Below are 20,904 nucleotides of genomic sequence, written 5' to 3'. Positions count from 1 at the left end.
AAAAGTTGAAGTTTAAGAAAGAAACTCCTTAACTGGGACCACCAACTGGGAGCTCTTTGCAGCAAAGTGGGAAGATGCCATCCTTGACAATATCAACAAGGAATATAATCGACTAGTTCAGCACCTCCATGACTGCAAGAAGAATGCCAAGAGTGAGAAAGCCACAAACACACAGCTCTTTTCCGAAACTCTCGAGGTCATTCGTCAGCGTGGTTTAGCGCGAGCTTCAGGCAACCACAATCTAACGTCCAAGCTTTCAAAGCTATGCAGAAAAGCGATAAGGAAGATCTCAAGGAGAGAAGAATAGTAGTGTTGGCCGATGCGGCAGAAGCTGGGAAAAGTATTCGCAACACTCACCTGTTCTTTACCAACTATAAGACCAAGATGACTGCCCTCAACATCCTGATGATCTATCACATCTTCCAGAAAGGCAATGGAGAAAATTATTCACGACTTCTACTCGGATCTCTTTGACAGCCACATCTACTTGCCCACATAACAAATTCCACAGAGTGGATATGTCATTCCCAGCTTCCTCCCATCCAAACTCCAACATGCCATTTCGCTGGTAAAGACGTGTACAGCACCTGGTCCGGACAAGGTCAGACCCGAACACCTGAAGGATCTGCCACCAGTACTCAACAATACACTGGCTCGGCACTTCACATGCTACCTATCTGAATGCAAGGCTCCATCCCAGTGGAAAATCAGCAGGACCGTTCTATTGTACAAGAAGGGAGACATCCACGACATCAGCAACTATCGCCCAATCTGCCTGCTATCGTTTACAAGTTGTTCACTCATGTCATCATAATTAGAATAGGCAGAACACTAGATGAAGGAAAACCATATGAAAAAGCTGGGTTCCGAAAGGATTCAGCAGGATCGATCACATCCACACAGTGCACAAACTCATTGAAGTTTTGCTAAAGTTCAAGATGCCACTCTGTCTACATTCATCAACTTAAAGAAGGCCTTCAGTTCTGTTGAGACTAAAGCGGTCATCGAAGCCCAAGACAAACAGGGCGTTCAAAGTACATACATCAAGAACCTCCATGAGCTATATTACGGATTCACTACCCGGATCTCACCATTCTACAAGGAAGTGATCATTGATGTAGAGAAGGGTTTGGCAGGGCGATACCATTTCACCAAAACTCTTCATTGCCACCCTTGAGAATATCATGCAACAACTGGAATGGGAAGGAATGGGAGTGAAGATAGACAGTCGCCAATAACACCACCTCTGCTTTGCTGATGACATAGTTCTCATAACGCTAAACATTAGCCAAGTGGCACAAAGGCTGGCCGACTTTGACCATGAGTGTGGAAAGGTCGGACTGCAGCTGAACCTCAGGAAAATGATGTTCATGAAAAACGAACTAGTCCCTGACTAGTTTTGCTCTCAATGGAACAAACATCTCTGAATGCAGCAGCTACGTGTACCTGGGTCAAGAACTCAGCATGAGGAAAGACTTGGCACCAGAACTGTGCATGAGGAAGAGAGAATTCTGGAACTCTTCAAGAGTGTCAAAGAAGTGGTTAAGAGGACTAAGGACATTTTTTTGATTCCACGGTTCTTCCTGCACTAAGGTATGCCTCAGAGACCTGGGCCCTACACAAACAGGATGAGAACATTATTTGAGTATCCCAAAGAGGAATTGAAAGAGCTATGCTAGGGGTTTCACATTTCACTGAATTGAGAGAAGGAATCTTGAGTTCCGACCTCCATCGACTATCAGAAATAAGGGATGCTCTCTGTTTGCCAAGACATCAGAAATCAAATGGGCCGGACATGTAATGCAATTCAGAGATCACCGCTGGACTAGAGCTGTTATCGACTGGATTCCTCGGCACGTCAAAAGACTGTGTGGCCTTTTTTTTAATCTCTTATTAGAAATATTTATGAGTCTCTGGATCATGGCCCATTAATGAAGTTATATGGCATCAGTGAAAGTTTGTGATTATGACTTCCAGGCTTTCAGAAGAACAAGAGGATTGGGGGATGTTGTCTATTCCAGACTCCATGAGATCCTGGAGATTTTTTTAAGCAGCTTAATTTTATTTAAAAAATTAAATATATTTAAATATAAATTTAATTAAAATATAACAATATTTTATTATATTTAGTATTCAAACACCAATGCCATCATTACACATCCCCACCACCATATTCCGGGTGTTTTCATCCTGAAAACCAATCCCTGCCCCAAAGCAGAATCAAAATGATATATTTTGTATTTTTTGTTATGAAAAACCCCTGAAAATGTTACAAAATAGTATCATTAGAGAAAAAAGGTTGAGAATTGTTATATTCCAATCAAGGGCCATTAAAGCCCTTCTATAAAAGATCACTAACATGTACTTAGAAGTTGAGCTTTGTGTGATTTTACATATATGCATATATATACATATATATCTGTAAAATCAATATTTCCCTCTAAGATTGGTTATCTCCTACTTTGAACCTTATCAAATATGGTGTGGTACTCTAGGAGTATGGGTAGTGTATGTGGTATGAAGTATTACTTGTAGTCCCATTGATCTTTGATTTACTCAAGCAGGCACCAGTAACGTCTCCATTTGTCCCTGTCGCATGCTAGTGTAGCCCAATGATATCTGCTTGCTCCAGGAACAGAAAGAGCCTCAAATTGTTCATTCAGGGATTTGACGAAGAAATCTGACCATCTAGTTGGTGGGCGGCCACGAGATCTTCTGACATCCCGTGGAATCCAGTCGGTAACAGCTCTAGTCCAGCGGTAGATTCTAAATCGTATTACATGACTAGGCCATCTGATTTTTGATGCCTTGGCAAACTAGACAGCATCCTTTATTTTTTACTGTCAACAGAGGTCAGAACTCTGGATTCCTTCTCTCACTTGAGTGAGACATGATATTCCCAGCATAGCTCCTTTGATTCCACTTTGGGATACCCTAAGAGCATTCTCATCCTGTTTGCCTAGGGCCCAGGTCTCTGAGACATATGTTAGTGCAGGAAGAACAGTGGAATTGAAAAAATGTGCCCAGAGTCAGTGGTTCTTCATTCTCGTAACCACCTCTTGGACACTCTTGAATGCATTCCACGCTGCTCTCTTCCTGCTATGCAGTTCTGGCACCAAGTCATTCCACATATTGATTTCCCGACCCAGGTACACATAGCTGCTGCATTCGGAGATGTTCATTCTATTGAGAGCAAATGGAGCTTCAGAGACCAGTTCATTTTTCATGAACATCGTCCTTGTTGAGATTCAGCTGCAATCCGGCATTTCCACACTCGTGGTCGAAGTCGGCCAGCATTTGTGCCACTTGCCACTTTGGTGTTATGAGAACGATGTCATCAGCAAAGCAGAGGTGGTGTAGTTGCTGACCATTTATCTTCACTCCCATTCCTTCCTATTCCAGTCTTCGCATTATGTTCTCAAGGGCGGCACTGAAGAGTTTCGGTGAAATGGTATCACCCTGCCGCACCCCTGTCTTTTCATAAATGATCACTTCCTTGTAGAATGGTGAGATCCTGGTGGTGAATCCACAATACAGTTGGCGGAGAATTTTGATATACTGAGTTTGAATGCCCTGTTTGGCCAGGGCTTCAATGTCTGGCTCAGTCTCAACAGAATCTAAGGCCTTCTTTAAGTTGATGAACGTTAGACAGAGCAGCATCTTGAACTCTCGCGAAGCTTCAGTGAGTTTGGTAACTGTGTGTATATGGTCGATTGTTCTGAATCCCCTACAGAACCCGGCTTGCTCACATGGTTGTCCTTTGTCTAGTGTTCTGCCTATTCTATTCAGGATGACACAAGTGAACAACTTGTAGATGACAGACAGCAGGCAGATTGGGCAATAGTTGCCAATGTCGTGGTTGTCTCCTTTTTTGTACAACAGAATGTTCCTACTGGTTTTCCACTGGGATGGAACCTTGCATTCAGACAGGTAGCTTGTGATGAGTTGGGCCAGTGTATTGATGAGTACTGGCGACAGATTCTTCAGGTGTTCAGGTCTGACCTTGTCCGGACCAGGTGTTGTATGCGTCTTTACCAGCGAAATTGCATGTTGGATTTCAGAAGGGAGAACTTTGGGAACGACATATCCATCCTGTGGAATTTGGAATGTGGGAATGTGGACATGGCTGTCAAAGAGATCCGAGTAGAAGTCGTGAATAATTTTCTTCATTGCGTTTCTGGAGGATGTGATAGATCCATCGGGACTTTGGAGGGCAGTCATCTTGGTCTTGTAGTTGTCAAAGGACAGATGAGCATTGCGAATACTTTTCCCAGCTTCTGCTGCACTGGCCAACACTGCTGCTCTTCTCTCTTTGAGGTCTCCCTTTATCGCATCTCTGCACAGCTTTGTGAGCTCGGACATTAGCTTGTGGTTGCCTGAGGCTTGCGCCAAACCACGCTGACAAATGAGCTCAAGAGTTTCTGTCAACAGACGTTGATCTGTGGCTTTCTCACTTTCTGCATTCTTTGCACAGACATGGAGGTGCTGAACCAGTCAATCGTATTCCTTGTTGATATTGTATTCCTTCTCACATTGATACAATAGTGTCAAAGAGCTTTCAGTTGGTGGTCATTCTGGGAGTTGCCTTCTTAGACTTAAATTTTGCAGACTTTTCTCCCTGCTCTGTGAAGTAGAATTTTGCACGAAGGAGACGGTGGTCTGATCCCATTTGGAATTTTGGGAAAACAGCAACATCAGTCAGGCAAAACCTTCGATTGAATATGATGTGGTCAATTTCATTGTGGAACTGTCCACCAGGGACACTCCCATGTCCAGCGTTTAGATTCGGCCTTCTGGAACTGTGAGCTCTAGGTTCAATGAGACCTGGAAACAAGATCCTCTGTCTGCATCCTCCAATCTCGGCATCTGAGGGAGGGGTCCAACCCAGACGCCCTACCCTACCCAAGATAAATACCTCACTGGCTGACCCCCAGTACAGCCACTACTCAGCCACCGCCACACTACAGGTTGTTCTCCGAACCACGCAACACACCATAAAACACTTAATACCTATTATTCCCGCACCATATTGATAGGGTTCAAATTTGGTGTGAACCATGGTAACACCTCTAAGGGTGATTGGAAGCCACCCTAAAAGCCTCCGTCCCTCTCAGAGAGCCTGGCAAGCTACCGAGAGTATCTCATTTGCACAACAGAGCCTAGCAAGCTACTTGCCATGTACTTGATATGCCAACAACAATAACAACAATTGGCCTCATTCATCTGTCACTGAAAGAGCCCCCAATAAGGCAGCTTTAAGAAAGATGAGCAAAGAGAGGCTGAAAAAATCTCGGGGATGAATTAAACTGCCAAAATGAAGAAAGACTAAATTGATTGTCTGTACTTTCAATGCATGGACACTGGCATCAGAAGCATCAATCGAGGACCTGATGGTGCAAGAGCAGAAGATCAAGTAAGACATCACTGGTCTGACTGAAATGAGGACACATCAATCACATCATGCCACTTTCGACACTGGAGAAGAATTGTTCCTTGGAACATACAACAACAGAGGCATCGGTGGCGTTGGTGTTCTTGTCAACACGAATTTGGCCATGAGCATCGATTCATTCGAATGCCTAACAACCGAATTGGATGTTTACGCTTGAATAGATGTGGCTCACTGCCTGCAGTTTCTATCTTCATCGTCTACGCACCAACATCCAACTATGATGAAGAAGAAATTGAGAGGTTCTACATGGAACTGGAGAAGCTCTATTAAGAAGACCACACCTTCTACAAGATCATTGTTGGTGATTTTAATACCAAGATAGGTACGAGAAGGTGGCCTGAAGAACTCCACATTGAGACATGTGGCCTAGAATGGCATGATCAGGGTGAGAGACTGTCTGAATTCATCATGTTGACCAAGACCATCCATGGTAACTCACAATTCCAGAAGGCCAAATCTACATATATAAATATACAATATTTATATATTTTATTTATAAACATTTGTATGGTATATTATTATATATCTTATATTTATTTTATTACAAATAAAATATATTTATAACAGAGGTTATGTAAATTATATAAATTTTTATATATGTGATATAATATTATCTCCTATCAGTTTTGAGTGTGTGTGCAGTTTTATTTTTAAAAGAGGAAGTTACCAAGACATATTTTATTAGTTTGCAATCACTACCCTAAAGGTAGCTACAATAAACTTGAGATCATTCTGGCTTTTAAATAATGTAGGATGCCTAGAAATTTAGGTTTTAATATGTGAGGGACATTTATGATAGAACATGGAAGTATTAGGTGACATAATGTACTACAACTGGAATATTTTTCTAGTTTTTCTTTAAACATGTCATCTTGGTGATAAGGATTGTACCTGCAAATGATGCATCTGCTTATAATTCATATAACTGAGATAGAAGAGAGTTTTCCATTTCTGCATACTTTTTTGCCATTTCTGTGAGAAGGATGAGTACCTGTACCAGACTAATGAGTAAACACAGAAGCCTCTGACCAAAGATGGAATCACACTCTCAGATATTTCGATTAAATACTTCTGAATTTTAAATGACTGGGAAATAAATTTCTCTCATTTTATAGCTTTGAATTTGTGCATCTTTTAAAGAGTAGTTTCTATTGTAATTAATATAACGTAAGTTTTCTGATTTGGCGTGCTTATATTTCTTAATGATCACAAAAAATAATATATAAATAGCTTGAGAATTTCAAGTAGGGCAATGGCCAGGAATGTTTTTAATGATACCCAAGTCCTGAATGAAGCCAGAATGGTTTAGCTAATTAAAATGAGACCAGGAAAAGGAGCTGATCCCTCTGGCAAAATCTTTGGACTCATGCTAGAAGCATTTCCAGAGTGAAGTGTGCCACCCAAATGTTCTTTTTCATTATTGAGTGCTTGTTCCTTACAGTGATGTCCTGTGACCACTACATGGTCATTTGTAACCGTCTGCACTAACCTCTCATCATGACCCACAAGACTTGTGTCCAACTTGCTGTTGGCTCCTGACCTGGTGCAGTCTTATTGCAAATATGGCAAACTTGTCAAATTTTTCTCTACCATTTTGTAATTTCAGTGACATCTGTAACCTCTTCCCTGTTCTCCAGCTAGCCTGTAGAAACAGCTTTATTCTCCACAAGATGTCTCTCTATGTAGCTGCTCTGCTTTTTGTTGGGGTTGCTTTCTGCTAATACTTGCCTCTTGGAGCAAAGTTATTTGCACCCTTCTGAGATTGCTGATGACCACCGAACGAGGGAAAGCTTTCTCCTCCTGCTGTTCCTATTTGGATCTACTCCTATCACCTACTTAAAGCCCAAATCCATTAAATCTGCAGAAGCTGGTAAACCCCTTTCTCTTTTCTATATCACAGTGATCCCAACGTTTAATCCCATGGTATGCAGTCTTAGAAATTAGGATGTGCTTGTCACTCCGAGAAAATTGTTTCTTTCTTCTTTTTAATTTTCTTATTGAAACATCATGTGGAAAGTTATAAAGCTTTCGGGCTTAAGTCTCAGTTATACAATGCTCAAACACTCATCCCTTCACCAATGCACATATTCTACCACCAGGAACCCCAGTATACCTCCCCTCGCCAACCCCGCCTCCCACCTCCCGCCTGTGCAGCTGATAAATTTCACTTTACTTTTCTCTTTACTTTGATTACATTAAATATTTCAACAAAAAACTCACTATTATTGTTTGGAGTTTCCTCCCCCACAAAATCAGACCTGTTGAAAAGGAAGCATTTGGTAATTTGTTTTCCATTGCTGACAATGAGGAGATATGGTTTTGGATTTCTGTGTTTTAGTAACTAAGTCCAGGGAAATTTCTGCCAGAAATTACATCACTGCAAGCTCGTACCTCCCTTTTGTGGTCGTAATAAGATGATGGCCGTGGCTCAGTTCACAGTTTAGAAACATTTCTGCAAGAAGCTGCTTGTGCCCAAAGTAGTTTAGCTGGCCTCCGGGGCCATGGTCCTGCAGTAGCGGACAAGCCGGAGTTACATGTCGGTGGAGGGCAGCGCTGGTACCACCCTGAGAAAATTGTTTCTTAAAATGTAGTGTTGTGCTTTCATCAGTAAAGGTTAAGCCTGTTTTTCACATAGTTATCAGAGAAGCAACACAAGTGTGAACATACAAGTCAATTGAACTCTGAGCATTCCCTATTATGGAACTTAATGACTTCATCTTGTGATTTACACTCAGATACCTTAAATCACTGCTATTATTTACTGTGCTCATGTGTTGTCTATACAGTTTGTTTTATTTTCAATGTTTTATGCCAGGAATTACTCCTGGAGTGCTTGGGGGACCATATAGGATGCTGGGGATTGAACTCTGGTCGGTTGTGTGCAAGGCCAATGCCCAACCCGATGCACTATCGCTCTGGCCACAGCAAGCTTTGTCTTATCTACAAACATAAACGTGTAAAAAGGTTGGGCCCTTGGGGAAAGGATAAACTGAGGGCAAACTGCCCTGTTCTTTATGCTTCAGGCCAGGGTGAGTTGCTCTTGTCTAATATTGACCTTTGGCCCAGCTTCAATTCTAGGAGGTGCTCTGGGAACCGTGTGATTCTGGCAGAGCAAATGCCCCGGCCCACTGAGTCATCTCCCTGGCCGTAGATTTTTTATTTTAGTGGTGATTTTGTTTTGCATTGATGCTGTTTATTCGCTTTTGCATTTGTTCCTTTGAGTTTGAATTTAATGTCTATGAGTATGTAGGCCCTGATTCAATTCTCAGCACTCCATATGTTCTCCAGAGCTGCCACTAGTGATCTGTGAGTCAGGAATGACCCTGTGGTGACTCCATATGGCCCCAAACCAGAAGTAAAACAGAAAGTATAGGAGAAATGTCTTTGTGAGACTATGTAAAAATTATTAAATATTGATTATCAAACCTACACAATGATATTTAGAATTTGACTTCATCAAAATTAAAATACTGTGCTTTGATATTGACATTGCTCATAGAAGACATAAGAATCATGTGACACTTGCAAATGTCATATTTCCAAAAGAAATATATATATATATATATATATAATCAGAAGCAACACATTTGAAAGGAAACCACCTAAATAAAAATGTAGAAAAGACTTCAGTATACACACATAAAATAACAAACACTGGAATGCTCACCATTTTTAAAACCATTAGATGCACATTTTTAATAAATAAAATTATGCTATAGGTATATTTGAGTAACTAATATTAGCACTGTTACTAAAATTAAAATAAAATAAATCTCAAAATAATATAACTCTACATTTATGACTAGACACACCAACGAAGCTGAAGCTGAGCAACTTGCTGCAGAGATGGCCCTGGCCTTTGCAATAGGTCTTTTCCTTTGGGCTGCTCCAGACGCGGACAGGTGCCGTCCCTCTGGCTGCCCTCTAGGACCCCTGGCAGCCACTGTTTTCAAGAAGCCAGTGCCAAGCTCCAGGTACAAGGGATGGTGGTGGCAAACGCCAAGTCTCATGTGACAGGGGAGGAGTGGGCCCTTCTCCTTCCTCCCACCCTGATGGGGCTCCGAGATGACGCCACATCCAGCAACTGTCTACTTAAGCTCCCACACGGCCATGATCCAGAGTCACACAAATGAATCTCAACCCAAGCAACTTGCTGCAGTGATCTATTCAGACCCTATCTATTAAAATATTAGAATTCCTAGATCGCATGGCCATGAGAATGGCTGTGCGACATTATATTGTATCCATAACAAGGAATACAAAACACATTGTCTCGCATTGCCTTTTCGGCAGGTATGAGTGGTAATGGGACTGGTCTCGAAATATCAAAGATAACTAGAGAAAGAGAGTATTGTGCAAATTGTCTGCCACACAGGCAAGGGGAGGTGTAGAATGGAGGAAGTGGATACTGGGAATTTTGGTAGTGGAAAATGTGCAAAGGCGAATGGATGGGTGTTTGATAACTGTATGATTGAAACTCAAACATGAAAGTTTTGTCATTGTACGTCACAGTGAATCAATAATAAATAAATAAATTGACGACTAATTATCTTTCCTTCAATACTGATAGCATTATTGAATGGGCATGATACTCTTTGAAAATTTCACCTTTGAATCTCTACTCATGAATATTAGTATAAGTATACATGCATGAGTTAGACTTAATACTCTTATTTGTATGAGTTCGGGTCTCTGTTTTTTAATAGAAGAAGACATATTCTATTAGTTTATAATTATTACTCTCAGAAAAGTCACAATAAATCTGAGACCATAGCTTTTTAAAACTTGAAGACTACTTGCCATTTTAAATTTTCACAACTGAGGCACATTCTTGATTGAAGTATGAACACTTAGGTCAATATACAGTATTCCAATATCTGGGAATATTTTTCCAAATTTTTTTGAAACAGTGTCATCTTGTGGCTGGATTTGCTATTAATAACTGTGTTTGAAAATGTTTCAATTGTTTCTACTTGGTAAAACTAAATCAGACTGAGAGAGTCTTGCTTCTCCCACATCCACAACCCCCTTCTGTGGTGAGTGAGGGTCTGAGACAGGCCTGGCTACTGTGTAAAGATAGAAGACTCAGAGTGAAGATCGAGTAATACCTTTAGATACTAAGGTTTTTGTTTTATTTTTTAATTATGTGGAAGTATACCTTTCTAATTTTAGGGTTGAATACTGTGTCTTTGCAAAAACAGTTTGTATCATAGTTGATATAACAGTTTTTCTTGATTTTTATTGCTTATATTTCTAAATGGGCTGGATCCATAGCACAGTAGTAGGGCATTCGCCTTGCATTCGGCCAATCCGGGTTCGATTCTTCCACCCCTCTCGGAGAGCCCGGCAAGCTACCGAGAGTATTCCGCCTGCAAGGCAGAGCCTGGCAAGCTACCCGTGGTTTATTCAATATGCCCAAAACAGTAACAACAAGTTTCAAAATGGAGACGTTACTGGTGCCACTTGAGCAAATTGATGAGCAATGGGATGACAGTGACAGTGATACAGTGAGATTTCTAAATGATTACAAAGTAAAATAGCCAACAGTTTTAGTAAGGCTAGGGTCAATGACAGTGATGGTCAGGGATGCTTATAGTTATAGAAAACTTTTTTAATGATGATTAGGATGACTTAGGTAATTAAACAGATAGGGAGTGGCCTGGAAAAGGAGGTAATCCCCAAGGTGAAGTCCAAATTCTACTTAAAGAGCAAGATTTTTTTTATGACATTAGAACTTGATTTAAAAGGTTTTTAAGCTCTACTTCCAGTAAATCATTCTCCTTGACAACAAAATATTTAATTTAATTTCTTTTTATTCAGTGATAAAGGAAAATATTGTATTTATGCTCGGTACAATCAGGTAAGCATGAGTTCTCTTCTGTATCAGATATATTCATAACCAGCAAAATATAGAAATTAGCTGAAAATTGTAAAGGAATGCTTCTTGATTTTGTTGTTTTTATATGTGAAACAAATATGTTATTTTAGAATGTGGAACTTCTAAAAGTATCCAAAAGAAAATAAACCAACAGCTATTTTATATGTTTTGAAAAAGCTTATTATTTTTATCATGATTTTAATAAAAATTGTTTTAATCACATTTTATTTTTGTGACTTTTGTTTAAAAGTTAAACACATGTTTGATACAAATTGGGTTACTACAAAGATCTTAGTTTGAGACTGGCTTCATATTTTCAATTGAATAGTCCACTGAATGGCCATATACTTATTTCTCTCACAAATAAATATTCAAGGTGAAAAGAAATGAATTTAACAGATATACTACATGATACATAGTTTGTATTGTAAACGTAGTTGCATTTTTTGTGAAATATATTCTTATCTGGTTGATATGGCTTTGAATTCTCTTTGCTCTTCAAAAAATTACCCATGTAAAACAGTAGGGATTAATATTGGAAAGGCACAGGAGAATGAGAGATAGTTTTACACAAAGAGGACAATCAACAAAAAATAATTTAAAATGATGCCACGTTCTGAGGGTAATGGTTAGCTGCTGAAATGTGGGTAGATGCAGACAAGTCTACATTGGTGTACTAGTGCATATAACAACTAAAGGTGGTTTTTGTACAAATACCCATTTATACATTGAATAACATAGAAAAATAAAACATGTCTAATTGTGTTGGTGGTATATCAAATGGAGACACTGCATGTTTATATGATTTACTCTATGATGATATACTTTAAAGCACATTTTATGATCAACAATTATCCACTAGCTATCTTTGTTTAGTTACTATTTCATGTTCAAAATCATTAAATACTTTTTATAAGAAGTGTAAAATAGAAAAATATTCTAAGAACTATTTGTCACTATGTATTGTTTAATATAAACACTAAAAATCTATAGATAACAAAAAATACTATACAACTGTTCATTTATTTATAAGTCACAACAATTCTCAGAATCACAAAGTTTTGCATGGGCTATTGCTCCTTCCCTGATTATGTTGATATTTTTATTGCTGAAAGGAAACTATTGCCCATACTGAATATTTGTAGAATACAGCTACTTTTTTTTAAATCTTTGCATTAAGTGCTGTTGGTTTTCAGTTAGTTAATGGTTAATATATGAGCTATGTATCACAGACTGGAGAAGCGAAGTAATGTGCTACTTCTGATAGTGAATTAAAAAAAGTTAAATTTTTTAAAGTATGGAAGAAAATTACAGATATTATATATAGAGAAATATATATGCATATATATAGAGAGAGACAGAGAGAGGAAAAGGGGGAGAGAGAGAAAGAAAAAGAACGGTAATTTATACTAGGACTGTGGGGAAGGAAGTTTTCAATAATGTCCATTTTAAGTAAAAACCTGTGCTTACTTTTTGGATACTGTTAAAAAGAAATAATACCTATGATTCATTTGCAAGTTTTACAACAATGATGGCAGTCACACACCTACATGCATGTCCATGAACGCATGCAATAATGCATATGCAAGAAAATATTGATTGGAAATAAAATGCAAACATGTCTATAGTATAGAATAAACAAGAAAGATGTGATTAATCTGCAAATCATATAAGTTATGACTATGTCTTAATCATTGGATGAATATAGATAAGCCCATAAGAGGAGTCAATGTATTTTGAATTTCTCTCTTGAAAACAAATAGTTGGATGAACCTGAGTCTTATTGTCCAGTGCTATTTGAAAGAAAAAAATGTCAGAGATACTTTCCTCCCTACTGCTATCTGAAGGAAGCATCATGAATACTTATACTTATTCATATATAATTTTTAGTTCTCTCCACTAGTTTAAATATCCAAAATTTCAAAGATAAATTCCTCTTGGAAAGCACTGCATGAAACAATTTTTGCTTAGACTCCCTTCAACATTTTATTTTCTGTAGATTCCTGTTATTTCTATCTCTTCAAATGAGTATATAAATATAAGTCAACATCTTGGCTTACATGAGAATTTGTGTAGGTATTTAAAAACTACTTACATGAGTAACTCTGAAAGCAGCTTCTAACTTTATGAAAGTAGGTTTACTTATTAGGAGATTAACTGGTAGCTATTTAAAAAAATTTAATTATTTTAAATTAACTAAATGCCTACTAATTAAATAATTTAATTACATAAATAATTAGTAAAATTGAAATATAATTAAAAATGGAAGTTTAAAAAATGACTGTTGCAATTGATCTAAGTTCATCACAAATTTCTGATTGTTGATATAAATATTTTATATTTAAAATACTTTATGTTTAATAATTCTGATGACTGTAGCACAAAATTTTGGAACTTTCTTTTTATATTTAACAGTAATACAAAAGTAAACATCATATGTTTGGAGCATTTTTGAATTAGTTTTTGTTTATACAAGGAATTGGAAAAATTCCTTGGTCTCTTCAGTTAGACCTAAGATGCTAAAACCATGACAAGTGAACTCACTTGTACTTCTTATTAAGTCATTCCTAGATATGAAGTATGAAGAGATGAAAGCAGAAGGAAACATTTCCACAGTGATAGAATTTGTGCTCGAAGGATTTTCTGACCTTCCAAATTTCCAAGGCTTATTATTTGGGCTTTTCTTCATCATTTACATGATTGTGTTAATTGGAAATGGCCTCATAATAATAATAACCAGGTTTGACCCGGCACTACAAAAACCCATGTATTTTTTCCTGGCAAATTTTTCCTCATTGGAAATCTGTTATGTATCAGTCACTCTCCCCAGGACGCTGAAACACCTTTGGACTCAAGATAGAAGCATTTCTAAGGTGGAGTGTGCCACCCAAATGTTCTTCTTCATTACGCTGGGAGCCACTGAGTGTTTGTTCCTTACTGTGATGTCCTATGACCGCTACGTGGCCATCTGCAACCCTTTGCACTACCCTTTAGTCATGAACCACAAAACTTGTGTCCAGTTGGCTGTTGGCTCCTGGGTCGGTGGAATCCCAATGCAACTATGGCAAACGTGTCAAATTTTTTCTCTGCATTTCTGTAATTTCAACGAAATTAGGCATTTCTTCTGTGACATTCTCCCCGTTCTCAAGCTAGCCTGTGGAAACACTTTTCTCCATGAAATGTCTCTCTACATAGCTGCTCTCATCTTTGTTGTTCTTCCCTTCATATTAATACTTGCCTCTTATAGCAAAATTATTTGCACCATACTGAGGTTGCCAACAGCCACAGGACGGATGAAAGCCTTTTCCACCTGTTCTTCCCATTTGGTGGTTGTGATTTTATTCTTTGGATCTGGTTCCATCACTTACTTAAAGCCAAAATCCACTGGGTCTGCAGGAACCGATAAACTTCTTTCTCTTCTCTATACCACAGTGACTCCTATGTTTAACCCCATGATATACAGTCTTAGAAACAAGGATGTGATTGCAGCACTGAGAAAATTATTTCTTATAAAGTAGTGTTAAGAGATTAATAATAAACATTTATGCTATTCCCCACTTAGTTATCAGAAAAGTAACCCAAAGCAGAGCATACAAAAAGGATCCAGAACACTTCCTCTTATGAAAGTAAATGACTTCATCCTGCAATGTACGTTTCAATATTTTAAATTACTTATATAATTTACTGTTATCTATATTGTCTACACAACTCAATTCATCCTTAATGTGTGATGCTTCAAGTACCTATTTTCTCATCAATGAAATAGTAATATGCATTTCATAATCTGTGGAAAAAGTAAAAAGTAAATTCATTTGCTAACTTTTACATCCTTGATATTATTTTTTTATTTTATATCAGACATACCAATAACCATTTAACATTTAATGTTTTTAGAGTGGTGATTAAATATTTTGGTAGATAAATTAGTATTTCTTATTCATTCACTGCTATAAAATTTAGAAGTTGCAGAACATTAGAAAGGAAAGAAAAAGAATGAGAGAAAGAAGGAAAGAAAGAAAATGAAGGAATGAAGGAAGGAAGGAAGGAAGGAAGGAAGGAAGGAAGGAAGGAAGGAAGGAAGGAAGGAAGGAAGGAAGGAAGGAAGGAAGGAAGGAAGGAAAAAGAAAGATATTTAAATCAGGCGAAAAAAGTCTATCCTGAGAGAAAAAGAGGAAGGAAGGAAGGAAGGAAGGAAGGAAGGAAGGAAGGAAGGAAGGAAGGAAGGAAGGAAGGAAGGAAGGAAGGAAGGAAGGAAGGAAGGAAGGAAAAAGAAAGATATTTAAATCAGGCGAAAAATGTCTATCCTGAGAGAAAAAGAGGAAGGAAGGACGGATGGAAGGAAGGAAGGAAGGAAGGAAGGAAGGAAGGAAGGAAGGAAGGAAGGAAGGAAGGAAGGAAGGAAGGAAGGAAGGATGGAAGGAAGGAAGGACAAAAGTGATCAAAATAGGCTAAACTGGGAATTACAATCTTTTTCAAAAAAATGTGAAAGGTGACAAAAAGAGACAAATAAGAAGTATTTAAGAGACCAAAACCATTCTTAATGAGAATAATGCAAATCTGCTATGGTTGAGTCTATGTGTTTCCATATATTTATTGGCATATATACATAACACCTGCGATGCTCAGAAGTAACTTCTGACTCTTTGCTCATATATAACTCCTGGCAGTGTTTGGGGGACCATGTGGGAAGCCGGTGCAAGGTAAACTCCCTCCCTACTGTACCATCACTCCATCCACACCTGTCTGTTTGCGTTTCCATCCCTACCCCAAGGCATATCAGACCTACCAAGTAGGGAAAACAAAACCAGAAACAAAAAGAAATTTGTTTCTTCTTTGTAGGAAGATAAGAGTCCTTCATACAGAGCTCAGAAAGTGTCATTTCCAGGATTTTGTCAAAAATAGGAGCAAACCTACATACAAATTTGGATGGAAGGTTGCTGGTACAATTATAACGTTATGTTTTACTGCTTTCTCCTAGTCACCCACAGGCATTTAAACAAAGGGTAGATTTTCCCCTGATTCAAGATATTTCATTCAGCTCAACTTTATAGACTGAGAGTTTGGAAGAGAAAAAAAAGGGGAATGAAACTTCCCAGGGCCTGTTAATTGTGAAGCGTTCAAAAATCACTGGAGGTGCACAAATATATTAGAATTAGTGTTTTGGCATTCTTTAGATTAATATTAAGTTGTGGAATTGCAAGAATATATAGTATTTCTGTTCATAATTTTTGAAGGATAATTTGTACAGGTTTAATATTATTGAATCAACTTACATTTCACATACTGTGTTAAAAGTTATTTTTTCCTTCACACACTGTAAAACTTTATTATTTTTAAAATTTATTACTTAAATTTTAATTATGTGTTTTAAAACACAATCTTATATCCTATTCTAATAAAGATAACCTCTTTATATCCATATTCCTGATCTGCATGTCTTCTAGGAACTGTTTATTCATCTTCTGTCTATTTTTTAATGGGTGACTGAATTCCTGTTGGGCAATTTGTTAGTGTTTTAAATAGCCTTGATAATAACTCTTTGTCAGACACACATTATTTCCAAGCCATTATTTCCTTTTTTAAAATTCGATGTGGTCTCATTTGCATATTTTTGTTTCTATTTTCTTTGCCAATGGAGTCAACTCATTGAAGAGATTTCTAATTTTGATGTCATGAGGGATTCTGTCTCTTTTTCCTTGATGTATTTTATGGATCTGGGTTGAATATAGAGACTTTTTAATTCATTTGAAATAATCTTTGTGTATGTTGTGAGATAGAGGTCCAGTTTTATTTTCTTTCATGTGTTTTACCCGTTTCCCCAGCTCCGTTTTTGAAGAGGCTCTACTTCCTCCACTTGATGCCCCAAGCTCCTTCTCCTGTTTCCTGATGTAACCTTGCTTGAAAATAATTTCACATTAGTAGTGCTCTTGCTGTGTACTCTAGATTCTGATAAGCTGCTTTCTTTCCTTTGTGTTTGAGAAAATTTTATTTTCCTTTGATTCCTCTTAATTAAATGACTGGCAGTATATTGTTCAGTTTCAAATTTGTAGATCTGTTTTCAAATTCTGTTTCTATAATTCTATCTTAATGGAAATATTGATTGAAAAAATACTTAACATGGTTTATAATTTCATGACTTTATAGGTACTTGTTATTATTCCCCAAGGTATGGTCTCTGCTGAAGAATTTTCTATGCTTCCTGGCAAAGGATGTGTGCTTGGTTTCCTGGTTGTGGAGAATCCTAAACATGTTAACTCAACTGCGTTTAATAATTCATTAAAGTTGTTCATGACTGGGTTATAATCATACAATGTTCCAGCATTGGTTTCTTCATTACTGTACACTTCACACCACCAATGGTCCCCAGTTTCCCTCCCTTCACCAATCACCACCCCAGGCTCTCTCTCTCTCTCTCTCTCTCTCTCTCTCTCTCTCTCTCTCTCTCTCTCTCTCTCTCTCTCTCTCTCTCTCTCTCTCTCTCTCTCTCTCTCTCTCTCTCTCTCTCTCTGTCTCTCTCTCCTCTTGGGGATTATGGTTGGAATATAAGTCTGAAAGTTTATCATGTGTGTAACCACTGTGCCGCTAGGGAAGCTCCCAGCTCTCTCTTACTGCCTGCATTCGGTGGTCTCGTGCCGATTTCCCACCCGGATGGCTGATGCCATGGGTGGACAAAGGAGGAAATGAGAGCCAAGCTGGTTGGGGATCATTTGTCGTTTATTCCATTCTCTCCACAGTCTCACACTGCCCCTCATTCCTGTCTTTTCTTGTCACCCAAACTAGTCTCTCCGAACTTGGGACTCGCTGCCTGGTTTCTTTCATCCCTCACCAACTCCCCCAAATTGGGGGTAGCAGAATCAACATAGGAAAGCCCCTCCTGATAACCAATCAGGATCAAGGGCGGAAATACCAACCTAGGAGTGTTTCTCCTCTCCTTAGTCCAATAAATTAATTAACATATTAATTAACATCTGAATTCTACTTAATGTTAGTTATTTTGATGAACACAGTAACAGATACATTAAGTTTGTAGGTGACTCAAGCTGGCATCTTGCTATAGATCTCAGACTAAAGTGCTCAGGCCAGATTAATCTTTCCTAACCCTAGGAAGGTACTAATCTAGATGTTACTTTTTGGATCATGAGGAATTTGTCCATGACCATTCATTCTCTTAACTTATAGTTAAGTATTATGGCACTTTGTCCTGGCCCATTTTGATGCCACAGTAGTTCACAGCTTGCCCTGGGTCCACTCAGTCCCTTGTTGGGATCCTGCTTTTGGGGTGCTAGGAAGTAAGGGCAACTGAGGCTTAAGTTGAGAGAACAGATGCCCAGGAATGATAAATGATAAATATCATTTAGAGCCAACTAACACTCAAGTTACAAAAGCATAGCATTAACTGTCTTCCTGTGTCTATATAAAAAGGACATTGCTCTGAATTAGCTATGCAAAGGACTTAAGGAGAAGTAAAAACAATACTTAGAAGTTAACAGAGTCTGATTAGGAATTAAAGGTGATTGATCAGCTGGGAAAGCAGTACACAAAGAGGTTACAAATAAACACAGAGGGATGGGAGCACTGTGATGGGAGCAACCCAATAAACTTAAGTTTCCCGTGATAAGGCAGAAGGGAAAACCAATATTATCCTACATCATGTATATTGCTTTACTTCCATTCAGCACTCAGTTCTTGTCCAGAGTGATCATTTCCAACTATCACTGTCATAGTGCTCCCTTCTTTACCCTAACTGCTCTCTCCCCCACACTTGTGACAAGCTTCCAACTGAGGGCCAGTCCTCCTGGCCCTTGTTTCTACTATCCTTCGGTAACAGTAAGATAATGTTATTTTTTTAATCCCACAAATGAATGCAATCATTCTATGTCTGTTCCTCTCCTTCTGATTCATTTTATTTGGCATAATATTCAGTATGCTATCCATTTATAAGCAAATTTCATGATTTGATTTTTCCTGGTGGCTGCATAATATTCCAGTTTCTTTATCCAGTTGTATGTTCTCAGGTAGTTGGGTTGGTTCCAGATTCTGGCTATCGTAAATAGTGCTGCAATGATCATAGAAATGAAGATGGCGTTTTTGTTGAGTGTTTCTGGACCCACAGGGTACATTCCCAGGAGTGTTTTATGCTGGGTTGTAAGGAAGCACAATTTCTTTACTTTTCTTTTCTTTTTTGCCATTTTAATAATTATATTTATACTGAAATGTTCAATATTATTATTATTTTATGAGGCTAAAATGAAAATAAGCAGATTCATCCTTCAATATCATATATATTACACATTTGTGGTTTACAATTGTATTATAGGAATGCAATTTAGATATGTTTAATATAAATACAAAGAGACTGAAAATATTACAACTTGACTCATTTAAAAGGATATATGTACATGTAAGTTAATAATCTCCAGTACTAAAATTATTATGGGTGTATTATAATATGACTGGTTTTGCAGTAAATTTATATCAGATAGAAAATATAATTAAGAGGTGAGCAATAAACTAACATCTGAATCATTGAAAGGAAATATAGACACATATATTCATCTTCTGCATTTTCATATGAATAGCAAAATGTCATTCATTTATTTATACTTCCAAAGAGAAGAACACACAAAGATTAAAGAGATTTATTCACTGTCAATGCATTGAGCAGTAATTTAAAATACATTCCACTGATTTTAAATAATTTAGTTTGGCATAGACAAATTTAAAAGTAAAATGCACAACATTCTTGTTGTATATAGAAGAAAAATCAAGCAGGTGTGTAATAACATCTTGTAGCATTGTCTTTCATTCCTATAGATGAAATATGAAGAGAAAAAGCAGGGGGAAAATGTTCATATGTTGGTATACTTGTTCTTCTGAAATTTTCTGATGTTTAAAATATCTAAAGCCATTATTTGCATTTCCCATCATTTAAATGATTATTTTCATTGGAAATAGCATCATAATCATCCTAACCAGGTTTCATACTAACCTTAAAAAATTGCTGTTTTATGTTTTTTGTGGATAAACTTTTCTTCTTCAGAAATCTGTGTCTATGCTGAGAATTCTGAAGAACGTGCAAACTCAGGACAAAAGCATGTCCACATTAGACTAGTCCACCAATGTGTTCTTCTTTATTCTGGAAAATACTAAAGTTTTAATTCCAACTGATGGTCTATAACCATTCAGCATTCACTTGCTCTACCCCACCTTGCCCTAGACATGGCCATCAGACTGGTGCTTCAGTTCTGGATAATTTGGATTCCTAGTTGATATGCAAGTATATGAAGTGTTCATTTTGCTGTCTTGTGGCTTTATTGAAGTCAACCAATTTTCATTTGTTTTGTGGCCACATGTGGTGGTGTTCAGGATTACTTCTGGTTCTATACACAGGAATTACTTGTATTGCTGCTTGGAGACCACATGGGATGCCTCAGATATAACCAAGGTCAGCCGTGTGTAAGTAATGTGACTTCAGTATTATCACCTGGCTAACGACTTCCTGAGTGGCATTCCTCTATTGATCATTTCGGTCTTTGGATTCCTTCACTTAATGAGAGGTACCCCTAAGTAATTG

General features: G+C 37.8%; 1 protein-coding gene across 1 annotated transcript; it reads left to right on the top strand.

Annotated features, from left to right (window-relative positions):
* Positions 1-13,894: 13,894 nt before the first annotated feature.
* On the top strand, positions 13,895-14,848 carry LOC101546255 (olfactory receptor 10AG1-like). Its single transcript, XM_004621719.3, has one exon. The coding sequence runs from the start codon at positions 13,904-13,906 to the stop codon at positions 14,846-14,848; it is 945 nt and encodes a 314-aa protein (XP_004621776.2). The 5' UTR covers positions 13,895-13,903.
* Positions 14,849-20,904: the final 6,056 nt, after the last annotated feature.

This window comes from Sorex araneus, chromosome 6 (assembly GCF_027595985.1).
Source record: "Sorex araneus isolate mSorAra2 chromosome 6, mSorAra2.pri, whole genome shotgun sequence".
NCBI classification, from domain to species: domain Eukaryota; kingdom Metazoa; phylum Chordata; class Mammalia; order Eulipotyphla; family Soricidae; genus Sorex; species Sorex araneus.
The sequence above is the reverse complement of the archived record's forward strand: the minus strand, read 5'-3'. Positions and strand labels throughout refer to the sequence as shown.

What these genes read in the sequence shown, in the direction of transcription:
- LOC101546255 (XM_004621719.3), top strand. Translation starts at nt 13,904, where the DNA reads ATGAAGTATGAAGAGATGAAAGCAGAAGGAAACATTTCCACAGTGATA.